This window comes from Quercus lobata, chromosome 4, assembly GCF_001633185.2.
Source record: "Quercus lobata isolate SW786 chromosome 4, ValleyOak3.0 Primary Assembly, whole genome shotgun sequence".
Classification (NCBI taxonomy): Eukaryota; Viridiplantae; Streptophyta; class Magnoliopsida; order Fagales; family Fagaceae; genus Quercus; species Quercus lobata.
Window position 1 is genome coordinate 12,967,810 of NC_044907.1, and position 22,227 is coordinate 12,990,036.

General features: G+C 36.5%; 3 protein-coding genes across 4 annotated transcripts; 1 reads left to right on the top strand and 2 right to left on the bottom strand.

The window, feature by feature from the left end:
• The first annotated feature begins 364 nt into the window (after positions 1-364).
• LOC115986482 (PHD finger-like domain-containing protein 5B) lies at positions 365-4,045 on the top strand. Its single transcript, XM_031109556.1, has 2 exons — positions 365-452; positions 3,483-4,045. The coding sequence occupies exon 2, from the start codon at positions 3,508-3,510 to the stop codon at positions 3,838-3,840; it is 333 nt and encodes a 110-aa protein (XP_030965416.1). The 5' UTR covers positions 365-452; positions 3,483-3,507; the 3' UTR covers positions 3,841-4,045.
• Positions 4,046-5,731: 1,686 nt separating this feature from the next.
• Positions 5,732-17,272, bottom strand: LOC115986481 (putative disease resistance RPP13-like protein 1). Its single transcript, XM_031109555.1, has 14 exons — positions 12,830-17,272; positions 12,673-12,734; positions 11,935-11,985; positions 11,581-11,699; positions 11,039-11,402; positions 10,145-10,742; positions 9,748-9,812; positions 9,544-9,594; positions 9,190-9,308; positions 7,747-8,883; positions 7,313-7,676; positions 6,857-7,052; positions 6,548-6,677; positions 5,732-6,455 (listed from the first exon to the last, which is right to left on the bottom strand). Exon 1 carries the CDS (start codon positions 17,017-17,019, stop codon positions 14,098-14,100), a length of 2,922 nt encoding a protein of 973 aa, XP_030965415.1. The 5' UTR covers positions 17,020-17,272; the 3' UTR covers positions 5,732-6,455; positions 6,548-6,677; positions 6,857-7,052; positions 7,313-7,676; positions 7,747-8,883; positions 9,190-9,308; positions 9,544-9,594; positions 9,748-9,812; positions 10,145-10,742; positions 11,039-11,402; positions 11,581-11,699; positions 11,935-11,985; positions 12,673-12,734; positions 12,830-14,097.
• Positions 17,273-18,357: 1,085 nt separating this feature from the next.
• On the bottom strand, positions 18,358-21,297 carry LOC115983839 (protein IQ-DOMAIN 14-like). Of its 2 annotated transcripts, XM_031106667.1 has the most exons (6): positions 20,905-21,297; positions 20,451-20,594; positions 20,018-20,380; positions 19,580-19,798; positions 19,271-19,402; positions 18,358-19,181 (listed from the first exon to the last, which is right to left on the bottom strand). In XM_031106667.1, the coding sequence occupies exons 2-6, from the start codon at positions 20,523-20,525 to the stop codon at positions 18,573-18,575; spliced, it is 1,398 nt and encodes a 465-aa protein (XP_030962527.1). In that variant the 5' UTR covers positions 20,526-20,594; positions 20,905-21,297; the 3' UTR covers positions 18,358-18,572. The 2 variants fall into 2 exon arrangements, with proteins under 2 accessions (XP_030962527.1, XP_030962528.1); XM_031106668.1 differs by lacking the exon at positions 20,905-21,297 and having other exon boundaries at positions 20,451-20,676.
• Positions 21,298-22,227: the final 930 nt, after the last annotated feature.

Here is a 22,227-nt window from a genome sequence, read left to right on the forward strand (position 1 = left end):
GTATCCTTACGTGGGTCTCATTCTATTCGCCTCTTCTTCCGGGTGCGTTTTGGGAGCTGCCTTCGACGTGATGTCGTTCTTCCCTCTGAAGACTTAGGATGTAGAGGACAGAGTCATCCTCGGCTGTGCCCCTACGCTATTCGATATTTCCCTATTCGTCCTCGGCAAACTCCCTCCCCGGCACGGGCCTTGGGCCTTAGTAGAGCGTGGGCCGGGTCATAAGTTCTCTGGCCCCACAATATTCATGTTATATATTTGTAATAATTTTTTTTTTCTAACAATATTATTTATAAAAAAATTATTTTATCCAAATAAATAAATAAATAAAGTTCCCTAAAAAAATATAAGAAGGACAGTTGTTCGGTTTAACAAGTAACAACTAAACAGCAGACCACAGAGTCCAGAGGCTGAGAAAATCATAAAACCTTAAAAGAGATCGATCAATCCTCCTGGTATGTACTACAGTACCTCCTCTCTTTCTTCTCGGATTTGGGGTTTTGCATTTGCTTCTGTGATAGTGATTAGTGGCTCACCCACACATCCATTTTTGTTCAATATTTCGATGCTTTCACCATTAGTACACTCTTTATTTTCAATGTTCTCTTTAAAGTTTGATTCTTTTTTGTCTGGGTTCTAGATGGGTTATGAAAGTTATCAAATTTGTTTCGAAGTAATAGCATAGGGAAAGTGTCGCTCAAGTGTTTGATGAAATTCCCCAAAGAAAGTGTAAAGATAAAAACATGGTTGTGGGTAGGTTATTTTGGAGCTACAATATGAGGTTTTTGGCTGCATTGATTTTAGCTTTTTTTGGAATGGGAAATGGATACCATTGGTGTGATTTTTGGGCTAATGAGCTTTAGCTCAAGTGGCACTTCTTGGTTTGCAAGAGCAAGGTGGGGGTGAGGTTGTGGATTCAAGACCCACCTTGTGTTTTTGTAAATTACTAATGAAAAATACTTGTACTTTTTCCTATTTGATTTGGTTTAGCAGTGAGAAAATGTTATAGGAGTCTCATTAGTCCGAACCTTATTTCCTTTTTTGTGTTATGGTTTCCTTATGAATTTGGTTTTGAGCCCTAATAAAGATGTATATGTGGTATAGGTTTCTTTATTGTTGTATAAAATTCTAAAATTCTCATTAGTACTAACCTCTGATATATGGAATTTGGTTCCGGGCTATTTAATGTGGAATGTTTGGACCGAATGGAATTGGCATTCTTTTGAGGATACAGGGAAATCATTGGATCAGTTGTTAAATTTATGCAGACGGACCCTATTTGATTGGTCTCAGTGTTGGGGCCTCTCGAATTGTTCTACTATCATGGATTTTCTTTTGTCTCTTAGAATAGCTTAGTGTCTGTTCGCTTTTTTTACCTCTTTTTTCTGTTTGTTCACTATCATGAACCTTGTGTATTTTTCATGCTTATCCTTTTTCAATAAAACTTTTGCTTACCTATCAAAAAAAAAAAAAAAGTACTAACCTCGAAGTGATTATTAGGAGGCCTCACCCTGTTGGGGTTACTCTCATATTTTCTTATTTTCTAATTTATTCTAAATGAAGGGTTTGTGGCAGTGAACTTGTGGTGCATATATATATATATATATATATATATATGTATGTATGTATGTATGTATGTATGTATTTTCCTGATAGGTAAACTAGTGGCAACAACAACAACAACAATAACAATTTATGGAGTTCTATACTTTTATGAACTGTCAGAAATAATTTGATGACGGCCCATGTGTCACTAAGCTGCTTGATGAACTGTCAGAAATAATTTGATGACGGCCCATGTGTCACTAAGCTGCTTTTATGAACTGTCAGAAATAATTTGATGATGGCCCATGTGTCACTAAGCTGCATCTTGCTTTTCATGTGTCCTTAAGTTGTGTCTTTCTGTTTTATTTTTATGACAATAATTGTTAATATCCTAACATTTTTACTTGGGGTATGGATTTCTTCTATATGCAGAATGAGGATATGCAGTTGATGTGACTTGGCCTTTTGATGACTAAGAAACATGATTGCTTGGGTTAAATTTTTAGGCTGTTAGAAATATATACATTAATATGCGTTGCTGACCTTGCAGCTCGAACCTCTTCCCCACTGATCCCCCAAGCACTTCATGCATGGGGAGGTACCATTTCACCGACAAGGTTGGGTGGTATGATTGTTTAGGTTAAATATTGGGAAGCAAATTTAATTAAATGGACTTACTACTCTTGTTTAATTAGTTTTGGAGTGGGTCTTTTGATTTTATACATTACTTGGAACCTGAGGACCTGATAACATCCTGGTTTTCATTAGTGGCCCAAAATTCAAGTGGTTTACAATTGATATTTTGAGTATGGTACCCATTATATGTCATATGGACTTGGCTCTTGGACCATGGTGATTGTTTTAGGCAGTTATTGCTGTATTGTGATGATACATGACACTTAATTTTGCTTAGGGATGGAAAAACTTTGACCGGTTGGTAATTGTGTATTGTGTATATGGAAACATATTTTACCTGAAGTTTACTTATCCCAAAAAAAAAAAACTTATTGCATTTCTAACTAGTTTCTGACCTTATTTTTCTAGCTACCCTGATTTGGTAGCTTGTGTAGTTTTGGAAGCGGAATGATTGATGCATAACTTGAAGTATATATTTTCTGCCATTCTTGAATTTGGCTGAAAACCTGAGTCATGCATGAACATGAACATAAGCATGCTTGTGTGTTTAATTTAATTTTTCTGCCAATTTTTTATAATTGAAGAATTTGTCCATCCTGGACTAATGTTTGAAATTGTGTTTAACTGCAATAGTTTCTTTCTCTTGTTGCCCATGCACAGTTATTTATCAGGAAATATTTGTAGTTTATCTTGCCAATTTGAATCTGCCATATTCATCTTCTATTTCCCATTTGCTTTTGGAATTTGTTGGTTTTATGCCCGAGCAGTAGGATAAGGAATATGCGACTTGCTTAATCGTATTTGATTCTATGACATACTGATTAAGGAAAAGAAAAGAAGTAAAAGAGCTTTGACATGTTGCTTGATTTTAAACTTCACCTATAAGTTTTAGGGAAAGGTTTTGCTGCATACAGGATTATGGGGCAGATTGGGTGGTGGGTGCTGTAGTCTGTCAAAATTAACTGATTAGTGCACAGTAATTTGTAGATCCATCCTGCCCTATCCCGCTAATTTAAAATGTGGGTGTACATTGCACATTGCAAATTAATCTCAAATTAGGGCGTTTATTACCAAAAAAAAAAATTATAGATTAGGGTGGACATTGCAACTTATCATAGTTTAGGACCTTAGGTTCGAGATCTACTAACGACATTATAATTTCTAGCTACAATTAAACCCCTAATTTAATTTTTATAGGTTTCTTTTATGTTTGTACTTGAGATTTTTCTGTCTTTCTGATGAAATATCTTGTTTAAATATGCCATGCATGGATTTTAACACTCTCTTTACTTATTCTTGTTCAGTAACTAAGATCGTGTAGTGGAAAGCATGGCCAAGCATCATCCTGATTTGATTATGTGCCGGAAGCAGCCAGGAATTGCTATTGGACGACTTTGTGAGAAATGTGATGGGAAGTGTGTAATATGTGATTCCTATGTGCGCCCTTGCACACTCGTTCGAGTTTGTGATGAATGCAACTATGGATCCTTTCAAGGTCGCTGTGTTATTTGTGGAGGAGTGGGAATTTCTGATGCCTACTATTGCAAAGAGTGTACACAGCAGGAGAAAGATAGGGATGGATGTCCAAAAATTGTCAATTTAGGGAGTGCCAAAACTGACCTATTCTATGAACGTAAGAAATATGGTTTTAAGAAAAGATGATGAGAATTAGATAGATGTGCACTACTGTTAAACTGCTTTTTATTTACTCAGTTTGAGATGAAGAATCTTGATATGTTGGGATTATGAGCATAGTATAGACACATATGTAGGCTTTTACATTGCTTTTATTATGCTTAAGCATTGCTGAAGACGGCATATTTGAAATGTTGGAGCTATTTTAAATTATTGAGTTTGTTTTCATAGATATTACTGAGTTTTCACTTGTTACTTACAAAAGCTTCTGTTCCGACTACTATGATTGTTTTTCTGTTGTGTACATGAGTTGTTGTATCTCAATTTATTGACATCTTGATGTTAAAATTAGATTCCAGATCAGAGTGGTTGTCTTATAGGAAGTCTAGCTTTTATTTGAGAGGTTAGACTAATTTAGGCCTTAATTTGATTCTCTCTTTCTAATATTATTTTGCCCATTATGTTTTGTGCATTAATCTCAAGTTAATGATCTGGTTTTATGTACTAGACTTAATGTCAAGTATCTTGGGGGCAGTGGCTGTATGTGGCCTTGGTGTGAGTGAAAATGCAGGTACTTCGGAGACTATTAGGATGTGTATCTCAGTTGATCAAGTTGTTGTAGTAAATTCTTCTTGAAGCGAACTTGCCATGTTGTTTAATGATGCGGTTTTCTTAATCCCTTATAATAGCTTGGAATAGTAAGCTCCCTTCAGCTTGGTTGGGCTCATAATGGCTCCCTGATTGCGCTGGAATAGGCCCCATATGCAGCACAATTTATAACATTAGATATTGTAATGCACTATCCTACGCCGGAAAATGTGCTTCATATGCACATGGATGTGAATGCTCCTTTTCCAGTAATTCGAGTACCTTGCCTAATGGTACCTCTTTTCGGATGATAGTATTTCTTCCTTCTTCAATGTAGTGGACACAAACGGTTGTTTGTAAAATAAAGTACCAAATACATAGAATCACACAAAATCACCCCCAACACATCTCATCTCGTACTTCATCAATGTACTATGTTTTTCCAAAATGATACAGTAACATCTAAAAATAGATGTCCACTGTACAAAATGCAAATAATTTTTACCCTCTTATTTTATTTGCCTCTCTCTCTCTCTCTCTCTCTCACATCCAATTACATTAAAAAAAATCTTTTGGGCTAGCAATGGAGGATAAAGGCTTAGGGGTTCCAACACCAATAAGCATTGTGGAGGGTGTGGGTTTGCAAAATTGATTGGGCTGTGGCTGATGGGTTTTGTAGAAGGTTGTTGGGTCAAGAGTCGTGGGGTCGATGGGTTATGGGTGGTGGCACTGGCAATATGCATGGGTCGATGGGTTATGGGTGGTGGCACTGGTAATATGCATGGGTTGCTGGGTTTTGCAGCGTTGTAGCCATGGTTTCTGGGTTTTGTGGCACAGTAATAGTGGTTGCCGGGTATTGGTGGGGTTGTTGGGTCGTGGGGTTGACGGGTCACAAGTGGTCGCACTGGCCATTTGCATGGGTCATTCAGTTTTTTTTGCGTGGTTGTTGGGCTTTGTGGTGCGGGAGCAATGGTTGTTGGGTTTTGTGTGAAAGTTGCTGGTATTTGTGCAGTGGTTTTTGGGTTGCTAGGTTTTTATGGGGGCTGGTTACGGTTGGGTTTGGTGATTTTATTTTTATTATTTTTTATTTAATAGATAGAACTTGCTGACTTGCCGCTGGGTTTTGGAATTGGGAAGGATAAAAAAATATTATTTTAATTAGCTGTATTACAAAATAAGAAAATGAGATGTAAGATGTGTTTAAAAAGTGGGTAGTTAAAATAAATAAAGTAGCTTTTGGTAATGTAAAATATACAAGTTTATTTATTTTTGCATGCTGCCGGTTACAGTTCACACTTATAAATTGGTATTGAACAGAGAAAAAAAAACCTCATACAACCAAAACTCAATACACTTAGGGGAGTAGAGTAGAATTACAATGCATTACAGTGAGCTACTCATTTGATGATGAGGTGAAATAGCATCCCATTGTTTAACTATTCAAACTAGATTAAATTACAGACTATGTTCTCCACTCCAACCTGACACTTTGAAATCATCTGAAGCCATGTCTATCCAAAATCTGCAATGAGCACTCTAAGTTGAAGCTGAGATCCTTTTCCTTCCAACTGGATTTTGTACTTTGTAGGACCTGGAGATCTTTGCTAGAAATCACTAGTCTTGCCAATCCTACCACCACTTGCCACTTCAGTAGTAGTAGAGGATTTGAGTTTATTCTTTTATATGGTGAATATCTTTCAGAGCATGTATTGAGATTCCTAGGCCTTAATTTTTGGCGAGCTCATTGATCTTGCTTTTGCCTTTGCAGATTCAGTTGCATTCATGTAAGTTGGAAAGAATTATGATCTCCCAATGAGCATTGCCTCCCAATGAGCAAATGTTGGAGAATCCAATCCTTCCAACTTACTCGGTCACTTAACATTTCCTAGCTTAAGTTGCCTCCTTTCATAGTCATCTCTTTGTCTTGGGTTTGAAGTCAGAGCCGAGTCCAAATCTTCAAGTTCTCTTCTTAGGGTAATTTGTGTATCTACCCGTTGGTCCAACCAGTGCCTCCATCTTCCATTTACTATGTTTCAATCCATATCAGCTGACTTCTATAAATATTTTCAGTTGAAAACATCATTAGTTGAACCAAAAAAATTTGAGAAATATATAATCATAAGATCATAAAGCAAAAGGACATTACCAGATGGATAAACCACCATTCCTTTATCCGTTCTCTCTTAAGCATGGCCTCTTTCCCGCTCAAAAAATGCATCTGCCTCTTCCTTTGAAAATACACTGTCATCCCAACTTCTTTGTTTGTTTGTGTCTATCTGAAAGTCATAACATTTTGCCACCCATAACTTAAAATAAGTTAAAATACTATTAAGTAATATAGTTAATTAGACAGGCCAAAGACTAATGTTCTTGAAAGAGAGAAATGAGAAACAGATTTTTTATGGGAGTTGTGTCGTTCACAATAGAATAAGCCAGTTCTTGCTGCATTACATACCCTTGTCATCTTGTCTTTCCAATTCTGCGATTGTTCACTTCCAACATAATTCCAAGTGCCTTCCACCATTCCAAATATTCTTGTGCAGCCTTGTGACTGAATAATTACAATGGACTGCAAGAGCCTTAGGGTAGTTATGGTTTGGCATCTTACAGCTCTGCCTCATAATTCCTTTTCCCCGCAAAGCTTTCCTTGCCTGCAAAACTATCCCACATATTTTCATCAAAATTATACAATCTGTGAGAACTTTAAAAAAATAGGTCTAATTTGTGTGTGTGTGTGTTTTTTTTTCCTGCTATTATTAGAATTAAAAGTTGACATAAATTTGCTCAGTACCAAATTCAGATATATGTTTTCTTCTAACAGGCAGAACAATATCATATACATAGTTTCCATCACATATCAATTAGCGGATAATAAATAAAATTTGAGGAAGGAGATATGAGATAGAGAGACCTTCATTAAACACAAAAGGTAACCTCAAAAGGCAGACTGAATTCTAATGGCAGCATTCTCTCACGCATTGATAGTTGGACTGAGGGGCTTCACCTTGAACTCTAATGACTGAACCTTCCACTTCATTTACACATTGATGGTTATATTGAGGGGTGCTGGTGAACCAGACAATCTCAACAGCAACTAGAGCAGTTGTAACAGCTGCTTCAGCAGCAGCAATGGTGGCATGGGCCACAGCAAGAGCATGCTTGATCTGCTCTTCCTCAGCCTCACCTAGATTTCTTTCATTTAATGATGATGGTGCAGTGAGTGAGGCTAACCTTTTGATCTTGAGCCCTCCAAAAATCCATTTCCTTCTCCTATCCTGATAATTGTTCCAGCAGTGAGGAACAGAATCAAAGAACCAAACTGCACAAATAAGCAAATTACTTTACCATTTCTTGTTTTGAGTTTGTCTCTCTTATAAAGAACCTCTTACTATGTTGAACCAGCTCTTCTTCTTAGCCATTGGAGAACCAATAAATTACATTGATCTAAGAAGGTTCTGATTGATTCTGCATCTTTGCTGGTAGGGTGGCTTCTGGTACTACATACATGCATCAGTTCAGATAAAGAAGTTAAAAGACCAATACCAATACAGAATACTATTTACTAGTAATGGAGCAGATTAGTCAGTGAACTAATTGACAATTGACTTGTAAACTTTTACTCCATGTAAGATTTGAGAAGTGGATAATAAGTAGAATAAGGCTGAACCTCAAAACCATTTTGCAGAAGCAATTGTCGAGTTGCCCAAATTTCCATGAAATTAATGCTATGGCAATTGTACAGTAGTACTTTGTAGAATGAGAATGAAATTTAAAAATTTCTTAACAATCTGCAAAATCACCTAATAGTGGTATTCAGCAAAGCAAACAAGATTCACCATGTCAAGAAATTTATTTCTCTTCAATATGGATATTGATTCAGGAAGAAAGCCTTAAATTCTGGTCAAGAAGAGGAACAGTCTACGTAAAAGAGGAAGCTGTAGAATTGGCAAGCTAACAAGCATTTGAAGGATTTGCCAGGGATTTGTTCAACCCAGAGTTTAGAAAATCATGAATGCAGCACAGAAATTTCTTACTTAACTGCTCAAATCTCCAAACTTGGTGGTGCACAACAAAGGCTGCAAACCTCAGCTCTGCTAGTAGTTATAACTGCAGCTACCACACCTTTAATAAGTGCATGGGTTGAGCTTTCACGACTTGCCTGAGGAAGTACTATGGATTTCTTTTTAGCCAACAAACTAAAACAGTGTACCACAATTTGGTTCCTCATTTGATCATTGCAAATACAGCTTACACCTTGCACGCAACTCTACCTTTTTTTACTAACTTCAACTAAAATCCAAAATTTGGTTCCCTATTTGATCTTAAATTCAACAAATCATTTCCAATTTTAGACAGGAGGTTTAAAGCATTTAGGGAATGATTCCCAGCCATTGCTTCTTGAAAGAATGTGGCCATGTGCTTGCAGAAATTAAGAGCTTGAGAAGCATTGATAGCCTTTCCTTCAAGCATGGCTCTACAATACTGCATTTCCAAATAGCCCAAAGAATGGCTCCAATTACAACAATGAAAGAATAATAAAGATCAGTATCCAAAGAACATCTCTCCACCCAAATAGGAGCCAATTAGTACTAAAATGAGCTCCAGTGGGAGCACTTTAGGATAGATTTCTAACCAGGTTAAAAATATATATTGCAGAGAATATGAATCAATATTGCATGCAATATAAGAATTTAAAATAAAATAACTATTGCTATTCGTTTATTTAATAATAAAATTTTAAAATTTAAATGAAATTCTGATATTTATGGACTTACAGTAATGAAATACCTGCCATTTGCAGCACAGGTGACAATGCTTTGATCAATCTATGCAAGACACAATATTTGTTTGAAATGACATTTTGTGCACATCCAGTGATCATCGTGTTGCAGAACACAATATGTAGCCTGTGGTCATCAAATCACAGCTGATAGCCAACCCAATAATTCAAATAAATTACCATGTATAAGAGGTATTAATGAGGTGAAATTTCAATCATGATACAATACCTCTTTTAGGCATTTTATCATACAGCTGTGCCTGAGCATATAGGGTTCGTATAATTCAAATAAATTACTAACTATAAGAGATATTGATGAGATAAAAAGACGTTGAACATATGGTAAACAAAATTTAACATACCTCCACGTTTTGAAATTCCAATAGAAGCTTTATCAAATCAGAAGCTAGTCTCTGCTGCAACAATGCAAGAATTAGCTTGGGTTGGGGTTTGAATTATTGAAATTATATTGTATTTTAAATACAAACACAGAGGATTTTGTTGTGTTCAGATTTGAACATGAAAATATTTAATGATCAATATTATGAAACGAATTAATGTTGTACCTGGAAGGAGTAAATATCTGAACTTTTTTCCTCTATGTTTTGCACAATTATTGCTGCTCCTCCTCCTATAATGAAGTGGCCAAGATCAACATATGTTATGGAATGTCTAGATCATTTATATCATACTAATATTTGATGGGTGCACATTTTAAGGAAACAATGATATTAATGGACATGGTTATAAAATTACTGCCATCTGCAAAACATGTGACAATGCTTTGATCAATTTGCTGCTATGATTAGAGTTAAAAGTTGACATAAATTTGCTGTCAGTACCAAATTCCCGAAATATGTTTCCTTCTTACAGGTAGAACTATATCATATACATAGTTTCCAAAACATGTTAATTAGGAGAGATTAAATAAACTTAGAGGAAGGAGATATGAGATAGAGAGACCTTCTTTAAACTCACAAGGTAAACCCCTAAAGGCAGACTAAATTCTGGTGGCAGCAAATTCATGGATTTCTCTCTCATGCATTGATAGTTGCACTGAGGGGCTTCACCTTGTACTCTAATGACTGAAAACACTTCCAATTCATTTACACATTGATGGTTATATTGAGGGGTGCTGGTGAACTGGACAATCTCAGCATCAACTAGAGCAGTTGTAACAGCTGCTTCAGCAGCAGCAGTGGCAGCATGGGCTACAGCAAGAGCATGCTTGCTCAGCTCTTCCTCAGCCTCACCTAGACTTCTTTCATTTAATGATGATGGTGCAGTGAGCGAGGATAACCTTTTGATTTTAAGCCCTCCAAAAATCCATTTCCTTCTCCTTTCCAGATAATCGTTCTAGCAGTGAGGAGCAGAATCAAAGACCAAAACTGAACAAATAAGCAAATTTCTTTACCGTTTCTTGTTTTGAGTTTGTCTCCCTTATAAAGAACCTCTTCAATATGTTGAACCAGCCCTTCTTCTTAACCATTGGAGAACCAATAAATTTCATTGGTCTAAGAAGGTTCTGATTGATTCTGCAACTTTGCTAGTAGGGTGGCTTCTGGTAGTACATACATGCATCAGTTCAGAAAAAGAAGTTAAAAGACCAGTACCAATACAGAATACTATTGATTAGTAAGGGAGCAGATTAGTCAGTGAACTAAATGACAATTGATTTGTAAACTTTTACTTCATGTAAGATTTGAAAAATGGATGCTAATAAGAATAAGGTAGAACCTCAAAACCACTTTACAGAAGCAATTGTCTAGTTTCTCAAATTGCCAATAAATTAATGCTTTGGAAATTGTACATTTGTACATGTTTGTAGAATGTGAATGAAATTTAATAATTTCTTACCAATTTGCAATATCATCTATTAGTGGTATTCAGCAAATCAAACAAGATTCACCACATCAAGAAATTCATTTTCTCTTCAACATGGATACTGAGTCAGAGACAAAGCCTTAAGTTCTGGTCAAGAAGAGGACCAGCCACCATGAATTGATCAGAAATTCGGTTCCCTATCTGATCTTAAATTCAACAAATCGTTTCCAATTGTAGAATGGAGGTTTAAAGCTACGTTAGGGAATGATTCCCAGCTATTGCTTCTTGACAGATTGTGACCATGTGCTTGCAATAATTAAGAGCTTGAGAAGCATAGCCAAACTTTCCTTCAAGCACGGCTCTATAACACTGCCTTTCCAAATAGCCCAAAGAGTGGCTGCAATTACAACAATAATAGAATAAGAAAGATCAGTATCCAAAGAGCATCTCTCCACCCAAATAGGAGCCAATTAGTACCATAAAATGAAATAACTATTACTATTTAGTTATTTAATAATAAAATTTTAACATTTAAATGAAATTCTGATATTTATGGACTTACAGTAATGAAATACCTGCCATTTGCAGCACAGGTGACAATGCTTTGATTAATCTATGCAAGGCACAATATTTGTTTGAAATGACATTTTGTGCACATCCACTGATCATCGGGTCGCAGAACATGATATGTAGCCTGCAATCATCAAATCACAGCTGATAGCAGATCCAATAATTCAAATAAATTACTATGTATAAGAGGTATTAATGGGGTGAAATTTCAAACATGATACAACAAATCTTTTAGGCATTTTATCATACTACTTTGTGCCCAAGCATATAGGGTTCGCATAATTCAAATAAATTACTAACTATAAGAGATAATGATGAGGCAAAAAAATTGAACATATGGTAACGAAAATTTAACATACCTCCACGTTTTGAAATTCCAATAGAAGGTTTATCAGTTCAGAAGCTAGTCACTGCTGCAACAATGCAAGAATTAGCTTGGGTTGGGGTTTGAATTATTGAAATCATATTGTATTTTAAATACAAACACACAGGATTTTGTTGTATTCAGATTTGGACATGTAAATACGTAATGAGCAATGTTATGAAACCAATTAAATATCTAAACTTTTTTCCTCTTTGTTTATTGCTGCTCCTCCTTCTCTAATGAAGAGGTCAAGATCAACATAAGTTATGGAATAGTCTAGATCATACTAAAATTTGGTGGGTACACTTTTAAGGAAACAATGATATTAACGGACTTAATAGTTATAAAATACCTGCCATATGCAACACAAGTGACAATGATTTGATCAATCTATGCAAGGCATGATATATGTTTGAAATGGCAATCTGCACAAGCATTGTACTAAAAGGGCATCCTGCCATTCTGTGCACATATGCTAATAACCAGCAATCATGAAATCACAGCTGATAGCCAAGCCAATAATTTAAACAAATTAAAAAGTATATCAGATATTGATGAGGTAAAAAATTTCAAAAACTACACAATATCTCTTTTAGGCATTTTATCAAATAGCTGCCTGCCTGAGCATAAAGTGTTCACATAATTCAAATAAATTACAAACAATTTGACTCTAAAATTTCATAGTGCCAGAAGTTCAATTGTTAAAAGAGGAAAATAATTAAATTTAACTTACCTCCATGTTTTGAAATTCCAATATAACGTTTAGTGGTTCCAAAGCTAGTCTCTGCTGCAACACTGCAAGAATTAGCCTGGGTTAGGGTTTGAATTATTAAAATTGTATTGTTCATATACAAACATAGAGGATATTATGAAACCAAATAATGTTGTACCTGGAAGGAAGGAGTAACTATTATGAGTAAATATTGCTCTTTGTTTTACAATTTTTTTATGGCTGCTCCTCCTCCACCTCATAGACAGACCTCCCATCAATCTCAACGCAAGGGACGTTGGCTATCTTGGACCACTCTCGCCCGCCTTTCTTGCAGTGTTGTTTCAGCAATGGACACTCGTAAATACGAAGTTGCAGAAGCGAGGGAGGTAGGCCCTTCTCTGGGAGGGATGCGAGTTTAGGGCAATTTCCGATGTGCAATAGTTCAAGAGCAGAGAGATTTTGAAAGCCCAAAGAAGATAGAATTACTATATTTGGAATGCTCCAAATCGATAGCTTGGTAAGAGAGGAAGGAAGCGTCATCGTCAGCTTCCCATCTTGCTCATCTGGAAACGACTGCCAATCTGGAATTCCACCATAAATAGAGAGTGATGTAAGAGAGGTTAGTCTGTGCAATCCCCACACAGTTACTTGCTTACAGATATTCTCCCGGCCAAATGAGAGTGATGTTAGACTGGTGGGGTAACCCTCTTCTGGAAAGTATATGACGCTTGGACAATCGACGATACCAAGAGAATTGAGGTTCGGCGTGCAGTTGGGCCCACCGGTAACCCTCAAGCTGGTGGGGAGTAACCCTCCATCTGGGAAGGAAACAAAACTAGGGCACTTCCTTATCCATATCTGATTGAGGTGGCAGAGTTTGTGTAGGCCCACCGGTAAGGATTTCAACTTTGCAGAGTCTATGATTACAAGATATTCAAGAGACGCATTGTTGGGTAAGTTGTTCGCTATTGACTCCATCTTTGGACAGTTGTATACATAAAGGCATTTAAGAGCTTTAGGTAACTCGTTATTTGATGATAAAGATGCGAGCTCTATGCATGACGAAATCCGAAGGCGTTTAAGCGTGGTAGGTAGGTCGCCACTTGATGATAAGCATTTTAGAGATGGACAGCCCCCAATATATAAGTCCTCAAGAAGAGAAGAAGAATTAGAAGAAGCCTCTCCCTCATCTACCAAAAACTGCAAATTCTCACAACTACTTATATTTAGCGTTTTCAAATTTTGAGGCAACTGACCTCTTGAAATCAACGTCAAAGAATTACATCTCTTAATGCTTGCCTTTTCCAAACATGTACAATTAGAGATTGACAAGGATTCCAAACCACTACAACCATCAATATTTAGTGTCCTTAAAGTAGATGTAAAGCTGATGTTGACAAGGCTTGAGCAATCTCTTATATCCAGCGTTATAAGGGATTCATCCTGTCACAAAGATGTTAGCTCCTTACAATTATCTATCTCTAGATTTTCTACCTTAGCTAACCCATGCATGAACTCCTCCGTCAAGCTTTTCACATATGGAATAGAAAGAATAGTTGACTTTGGAAAGCATAACTCATCTGTACTTCTGCTCATCACCCCTTTACATCCCTTAATTTCTAATGCATGAAGCTTTGGGAAGTTTGGAATTGAAACGTCCAATTGCTCACATCCATTAATAGAAATTTTTTCCAATAATGGAACATGGTGAGGCAATTTTCCTTGCAATTTAGGACATTGAGAAATAGAAAGCTCACGCAAGCAAGGGAATTCTTCGTACTCAACTTTGCATGGAATCCAATCTTTCCATTCTTGCATATCCTTAAAGCAAAATGTCTCTAAGGATTGGAAAGGCTTTGGGCAATCTTCCCCATAAAACTCAAGACCAATGATTTCCACTGCAGACAATCCTACGAGGGCAAGGTCTCTCAAGGATGGTAATTGTCCAATTGCAGGTAAGGATGTGCATTTCCTGCACCTCTCAATCCTTAGAAGCACCATATTAGAAAATGACGGATGTCCAAACCAAGTTGGAAATTTCGCTCCAACATAGCCATCAATTGAAATTTCTTTCACCTTTGTCCAAGGTCGTAGCATCTCAAGAATATCTAGACTAGATCTTGCAACTTGTAAATCATCAAGCTCAGGTTTCCATTTCATCACTAATGCATCTAAATTTTTCTTACCAAGTAAATTGGCCCTTTTTGCATCCTCAACATCAAGTACATTCTCTAAATTTGAAATGCAAAGTGTTCCCCTAAGGGACTCCAAGTTCATCAAGTCTCCTATCTTAGATGCGGTATCTTTCCCCACAACAAAATTAGATAATGTTTGTAGGCTCTTTAATTCTTTTATTCCTGCTGGCATTTCTTCAATTGAATTCACATTAGTAATATCAAGATGTCTAAGATTGAGTAGATTCCCAATTTTCTCTGGTAACTTTATAAGGCGGTAACAACCTTTCAATAGCAATGTCTGCAGGTTGTACAAAGAAGTTGTGGATTCTGGTAAACTTGTAATCTTAGTATCAGAAAGGTTTAAGTATCTTAGATGTTTCAAATCACCAATTGAACTTGGTAGCTCAACGATTTCATATCCACATAAAGATAATACCCTTAAGCATCTTAATTGTGGTAGCCAACAATTAGGAATGTAGTTTGTTAAGTAGCCCGAGTGATTTATTGGCAGCGGTAGGAAGGTCCGTAAATGCATATCTTTGGGGAAGTCTTCAAACTTTTTCATGCCTTCAAAATAACTTCGAATGTAAGAGAAATGACGTACCTTTGTAGAAATCTCAAATTGCTTATCCAATATGTTTTCCAATCTATAGCACAAGCCTCTTGCTGCCCATTGAGCTAAATCATTGATAAGATCATGCATGACGAAGACTGATTCATTGTTGCTTGATCGTTGGAAAAATGATCTCCTAAGTAGATCACGAAAACACTCATCACCCTGATCTTCCATTGGCTTATTTCCTTTTGTTTCTTGGAAAAAACCTTCTGCGATCCATAGCAAAACTAATTCTTTCTCCTCAAACTCATAATCTTTTGGGAATAGTGAACAATAAGCAAAGCACCTCTTTGAATGTGAAGGGAGATATTGGTAGCTTAATTTAAGAATTGAAAAAATACTGCTCTTCTCCTCTGGAATATCCCAAATCTTGCTATCTAACACATCTTTCCACTCGTCATGATCATGTTTAGTGCGTAAAAGGCCTCCAAGTACTTTTGCTGCCAAAGGTGAGCCCTTACACTTGTCTAAGATTTTTCTACCAATTTCTTCAAGTTTTGGATGTGCAGTAAAATCTGTTGCCCCCAATGCATGTTGGGTAAATAAATTCCAACAAGCATCATTTGACAACTCTTTCAACTCATAAGCTGGGGTAGTTCCCATTGTTGATGAAACACCATAATTCCGAGTTGTGACAATAATCTTACTTCCTGGAGCCCCAAATTCAAATGGACTACGTAGCTTAGTCCAGTCATCGTAGTTTTCATTCCAAACGTCATCCAAAATGAGCAAAAACTTCTTACCAGACAATGTCTCCTTCAATTTGACTTGTATTGAATTTAAATCATTAGCATCACAATGCTCAGAAATGACAGATAGTAGAATTGCTTTAGTCACCCTTATAATGTCAAAATCTTCAGAAACACAAGCCCATGCTTTCAAATCAAAATAACGGCTCACCTCATCGTCATTGTAGACTAGTTGGGCAAGAGTCGTCTTACCCAACCCTCCCATACCAAGTATGGGAATCACAGAGAGTTGAGCATCACTCGATTCACCACTCAGCAACAACTTGACAATCGCCTTTTTATCTCCATCCCTGCCATAAACATGAACTTCATTCACCAGAGATGTAGTGGGCACCCTTGATCTTTTTGTTCTAGTCCTTCCTTCAGCACAGTCTCTCAATTCCAGATCATTCTTCTGTGTCACAATTTCTTGCAACCTTGTATTGATTTCATTAATCTTGGACCGCATATTGGCATCAAACATGATAGAACTTGGATTCAAACCCACACAACAAGCAGGGATGAACTTTCGTACCTTACTTGTGCTGGGTTCTTCTGCATTCAACTTACGTCGCAAAGCTTCAGTAGCAAACTCGTCCAAGATGTCGTCCACATCATAAGCCAAGTCTTCCAGGTCATCCAGCCAGCTCTTCACGAACTTGCTTGTCATCTGCTTATCCTCTGCATCATCCAGAACTGCACGGATTTTCGGCAACGTTGTCTTCCACTTCTTGAGGTCAGCATGAACTTGCTCTTGCTGAAAGATCTTCAACAAATCAGAGGAGCTTAACTTGTCAAACAGCACCTCAAAGAAAGCTGATAGAGCAGCCTCTCCAATCACTGACATGATTTGCTTGTGGGAAAGAAGGAAATAGAGGAAATGAAATGAAGTAACCAAAGGGACAATCCTCAGAAAATTGGGTTAGGAGTGAAGAGATCAACTTTGTTATGTGTAAGTTCAAGAACTCTGGTATAGTTACATAAAGAGTAAAGGGCGTCAATCTTGACTGCTTTATTGATAGGAAGGAATCTAATACATAAAGAAAGATAAAGCAGACCACGCCAATAATGAGAATGATTGCATTATTGGTAGCTTTATTAAGTGCTCAACACTTAATGCTATCAGCTTCATAGGTTGGTAGCATATTCTGAAAGATGATTTGGGCCTAACTCCCTCTGGTCCGGTCCACCAAGTGGGTCTTCTTCTACAAAGTTTGGGCCTCCTTTGTTTTCTTTTTGTTGCAGAGGGTTTGAGGTGTCAATGTTAGAAGGGTTTTGTTGGGGTGTTTGTGTGTACTGAAGAATCAATTAGTTCTGTCTCCAGCACAATTCTGAGGAGGCTTACTTTGTTCTACTGCTTTATTAGTATTCACAAATAGTATTAGTGCTCAAGGCTTTTGAAATGCAACCATGATTAATGCCACCTTTTGGAATCAGATAAACTGATAAAGTGATTAAGTTGATTAATATGTTGGTAGGAAGTTCTTGTAAAAAAATAGTGTGTAATACAAAAACTTAGTGTATTATTGATAAATTTTTGATAAATTTGATATGCGTTAATTCCATCACTAGCTTCGTTTATATATACACAAGGAAGCATCACTAAAAGTAGCTAAACAAGATTAACCAACTAGTTTGATATAATTCTAAAATATTTGATTAGGTCCGTTAGATTAAATGATTGAATTCACCATTTTATAACATCTTAACTTTTGAGATAATAGATAATTTATTGAGGTCAAGCTTCATTATGTGCACAGTCTAGTGGAAATTATGGAATAGTAAAAAAATAAGGTAGTAAAAGGTTTGGTATAATGCTGAAATATTTGATTTGATTTGTTAGATTACATGATTGAATTCACCATTTTCTAGCATCTTAAATTTTAAGACAGTCAAAAATTTATCAAGGTCAAGACTCCAGTATGTGCAAAGTCTAGTGGAAATTATGGATAGTAAAAAAATTAAGGGAGTAAAAGGTTTGGTATAATGCCCTCCCTGAAAAGGAGGTGTCCAGCCACACCTTCTAGTACAGCAACCATGTTATGACTTTCACTCCAGTCACTAACCCTGCCTCCAAATATTTCAATGGCTGTTTTGTTTCTCCATTCTCTAGTGTCCTAAACAATTGGCTTAAAACAGAATCATAAAGTCACATCTATGGATAAAACCTTAATTATAATGCCAGTTAGCATAGAATTTGCTCAATTATAGTTGCGATAAGAAAAGAGACTATCTGTGTGTCAATCAACTGTGTAGCATTACTGTAAGCTACTCATTTAATAATGAGATAAAATAGCATCCCATTATTTAACTATTTAAACTCTATTAAATTACAGACTATGTTCTCCACTCCAACCTAACACACTAACCAAGATCTCTTCTTAAACCAAACATCTGAAATTATCTGAAGCCACCATGTCTATCCCAAATCTGCAATGAGCACTCTGAGTTAAAGCTGAGATCCTTTACCATCTGTCTGGATTTTATGGGACCTGGAAGGCCTTTCAAGTTAGGAGATCTTTGCTGGTAACCATTAGTCTTGCCAATCCTGCCACCACTTGGCACTTCAGTAGTAATAGAGGATATGAGAGACAACTTATTCTTATATGGTGAATAGCTTTCAGAGCATGTATCAAAATTCCTGAGCCGTGTTTTTGGTGAGCTCATTGATCTCACTTTTGCCTTTGCAGATTCAGTTGCAGCCATGTAAGTTGGAACAGGAGAGCTTGACAAAGTATTATGATCTCCCAATGAGCATTGCCTCCTATGATGAATTGATCTTTTGGGAACAAATATTGGAGAATCCAATCCTTCAAAATTATTCTGTCCCTTAACATTTCTTAGCTTAAGTTGTCTTCTTCCACAGTCATCTGTTTGTCTTGGATTTGAAGTCAAAACTGAGTCCAAATCTTCAAGTTCTCTACTTTTAGTAATTTGTGTGTCTACCCATTGGTCCAACCAGTATCTCCATCTTCCGTTTACCTTGTTTCGATCTGTTTCTGCTGACTTCTGAATAATTTTTCAGTTGAAAGTATCAGTAACTGAACCAAAACTTGAAAAATATATAATCAGAAGATTATAGAATAAAAGGAGCTTACCCGATGGCTAAACCAGTATTCCTTTATTCGTTCTCTCTTATTTATGGCCTCTTTCTTACTCGTAAATAATGCATCTGCCTCTTCCTTTGACAATACACTATCATCCCACCTTCTTTGATTGTTTGTGTCTATCTGAAGATCATAACATTTTGCCACCCAAATGTTAAAGACAGAATAATTCTTATGCTATTAATTAGACCAGCAGAAGACTAATGTTCTAGAAAGAGAGGAATGGGATACAGATTTTTCTTTTTCATCAGTGTTATGTTGTTCACATTAGAATGAGTCAGTTCTTTCTGCATTCCATACCCTTGTTATCTTGTCTTTCCAATTCTGCAATTCTTTACTTTCATCATAATTCCAAGTGCCTTCCACCGTTCCAAATCTTCTTGTGCTGGCCTGTGACTGAATATTTACAATAGACTGCAAGCACTTTAGGGTAGTTATAGCTTGGCGTCTTACAGCTCTGCCTCGAATAATAGCTTGGAGTTTCACAATTCCCCTCAATGCCCACAAGGCTTTCCTTGCCTGCAAAACCCTCCCACATATGTTGATTAAAACTATGCAATCTGAGAACTAAAAAGAAAAAAAGGTCTAATTTGTGTCCATACCAAATTCCTGATATATGTTTTCTTTTATCAGGCATTACTTTATCATATACAAAGTGTCAGACATTTGTAAATTAGCAGAGAATAAATAAAAGATGAGAAAGGAGATATGAGATAGAGAGTGTTTGTTTAAACTCACAAGGTAACCCCGAAAGGCAGACTGAATTCTAGTAGCGGCAAATTCAAGGATTTCTCTCTCACATTGATGGTTGGACTGAGTTGCTTCACCTTGAACTCTAATGTCTGAAAACTCTTTCAATTCATGTTCACATTGGTAGTCAGATTGAGGGTTGCCAGTGAACTCAACAACCTTAGCAGCAACTTGAGCGGCTGTAACAGCCACTTCATCAGCAGCAGTGGAGGCATGGGCCACAGTAAGAGCATGCTTGATCTGCTCTTTTTCTGCCTCGCCTATAATTCTTTCATTTAAGGATGATGGTGCAGTGAGTGAGGCTAACCTTTTGATCTTAAGCCCTCCAAAAATCCATTTCCTTCTCCTATCCTGATAATAGTTCTAGCAATGAGAAACAGAGTCAAAGACCAAAACTGAACAAAGAAGCAAGTCATTTTACCTTTGCTGGCTTTGAGTTTGTCTCTCTAATAAAGAACCTCTTCACTATGTCGAACCATCTCTTCTTCTTAGCCATTGGGGAACCAATAAATCACATTGGTCTAAGAAGGTTTTAATTGATTCTGCAACTGTGCTTGTACGGTTTCTGGTAGTACATATATGCATCAGTTTAGAAAAAGAAGTTAAAATACCAATAACAATACAGAATACTATTGATTAGTAATGGAGCAGATTAGTCAGTGAACTAATTTAATTGACTTGTAAACTTTTACTCCACGTGAGATTTGAAACTGGATGCTAATAAATTTGAACCTTAAAACCATTTTGCAGAAGCATTTGTCTAGTTTCTCATATTGCCAAGAAATTAATGTTATGGCAATTGTACATTAGTACTTGGAAGAGTCAATAGAATACTTATTTGTAGAATGTGAATGAAATTTAAAATAGTTTCTTACCAATCTGCAGAATCCTCTATTATATCGATAGTCAGCAAATCAAACAAGATTCACCACATCAAGAAATATAGTTTCCCTTCAACATGGATACTATTTTCATGAAATTTAGAGAGAGTGAGAGAGCCTTGAATTCTGATCAATCATTGTTTATAATATCAAATTCCGGAAAAGGAAATGCTGAGGAGAATTTTCTTGGAAAACAGATGTCACAAACACCCAAAAGTTTGTAAACTTTATCAGTTGAAATGAATTAATTTTGGTATATGTGTGTTTCATGCTCATCCAATCATTCAAATTTTTCATGATGAATTTCTTCTGTTCAATATGTGGGCCTCTAATTAAGCAATGCTTGAAAAAGGCAGTGCCACTTTGTAGTCATGGAAGGAGCCTTCACATGAATAATGAGAAATTCTTTTCAGCTTCATGGGTCCTCACCTCTTTTTCCTATTTCCAATTATCTCAACTGTAACAGACATGTTCGTATGTATGTTGGGAGTGAAATCACATCACTGCCCTTCACTTATTGCTACTTTTGAGGATATGGCAAGCATTGCCAGCCCATCATGTGTGATGGGTATTCACTCTTGCTACATATCATCAAAGTTACTCATTTGGTGTGCCACATTCTTGATTTTTCTCATTATTTAATCTGCTATACTTGATTCATCTTTGTTGATCATTCTGATGTGAATACACAAACACAATAAAAGGTCATGTGGATGTCTGTAACCAATGTATGCTAGGATAAGCTAGCTGCCTAGTTGGTCCTTATCAGTACAAATTTGCTAACAGCTATACCTTTGATTTTGTTTGCAATAGGCAGTGAAATCAAATGAATAAGTGTTTATGTAAAGAAATATAGAATGCTCGTAATACCTTATGAGTAATGCTAGGGACACAAATTTACACAATATTTTTTTACTACTAGTATTGAGTAACATGGAAAGCATGATTGAAGCAACATATATTTCACACATATCCACTACTAAAACCGCTTTTATTAGCACTAATCACAACATGTCATCTCAGCAATTGTGAATAAAATCGTGAAATTTTTTGTGTCTTTAGACTTATTGATAACTTATAAGTACTAGAAGACTATTACACACACATAAACACGGCTATAATTGAGGGAAGTAGGAGAGACACAATGTGCAAGAGCTGGAGAGAATGTGAGGAAGAAAACAAAGCAGCCTTGGGTTGCAATAACTGAAGACAGCTGTTAAAGGGCCCTAAGAGATGAGTAGTCATAATACATTCTCCACTTTTGAATAGGAATAAAGATAATCATAATACCCTCTCATGACTTTCTGGAACACACAA

Excerpts from the sequence above, each read along its gene's own strand:
- LOC115983839 (XM_031106667.1), bottom strand. The coding sequence starts at position 20,525 with ATGGCTAAGAAGAAGAGATGGTTCGACATAGTGAAGAGGTTCTTTATT. Across the intron at positions 19,403-19,579 it reads GGAAAGACAAGATAACAAGG|ATAGACACAAACAATCAAAG; the intron begins GTATGGAATGCA and ends TATGATCTTCAG. Across the intron at positions 19,182-19,270 it reads AATACTGGTTTAGCCATCGG|AAGTCAGCAGAAACAGATCG; the intron begins GTAAGCTCCTTT and ends AAAATTATTCAG.
- LOC115986481 (XM_031109555.1), bottom strand. The coding sequence starts at position 17,019 with ATGTCAGTGATTGGAGAGGCTGCTCTATCAGCTTTCTTTGAGGTGCTG.
- LOC115986482 (XM_031109556.1), top strand. The coding sequence starts at position 3,508 with ATGGCCAAGCATCATCCTGATTTGATTATGTGCCGGAAGCAGCCAGGA.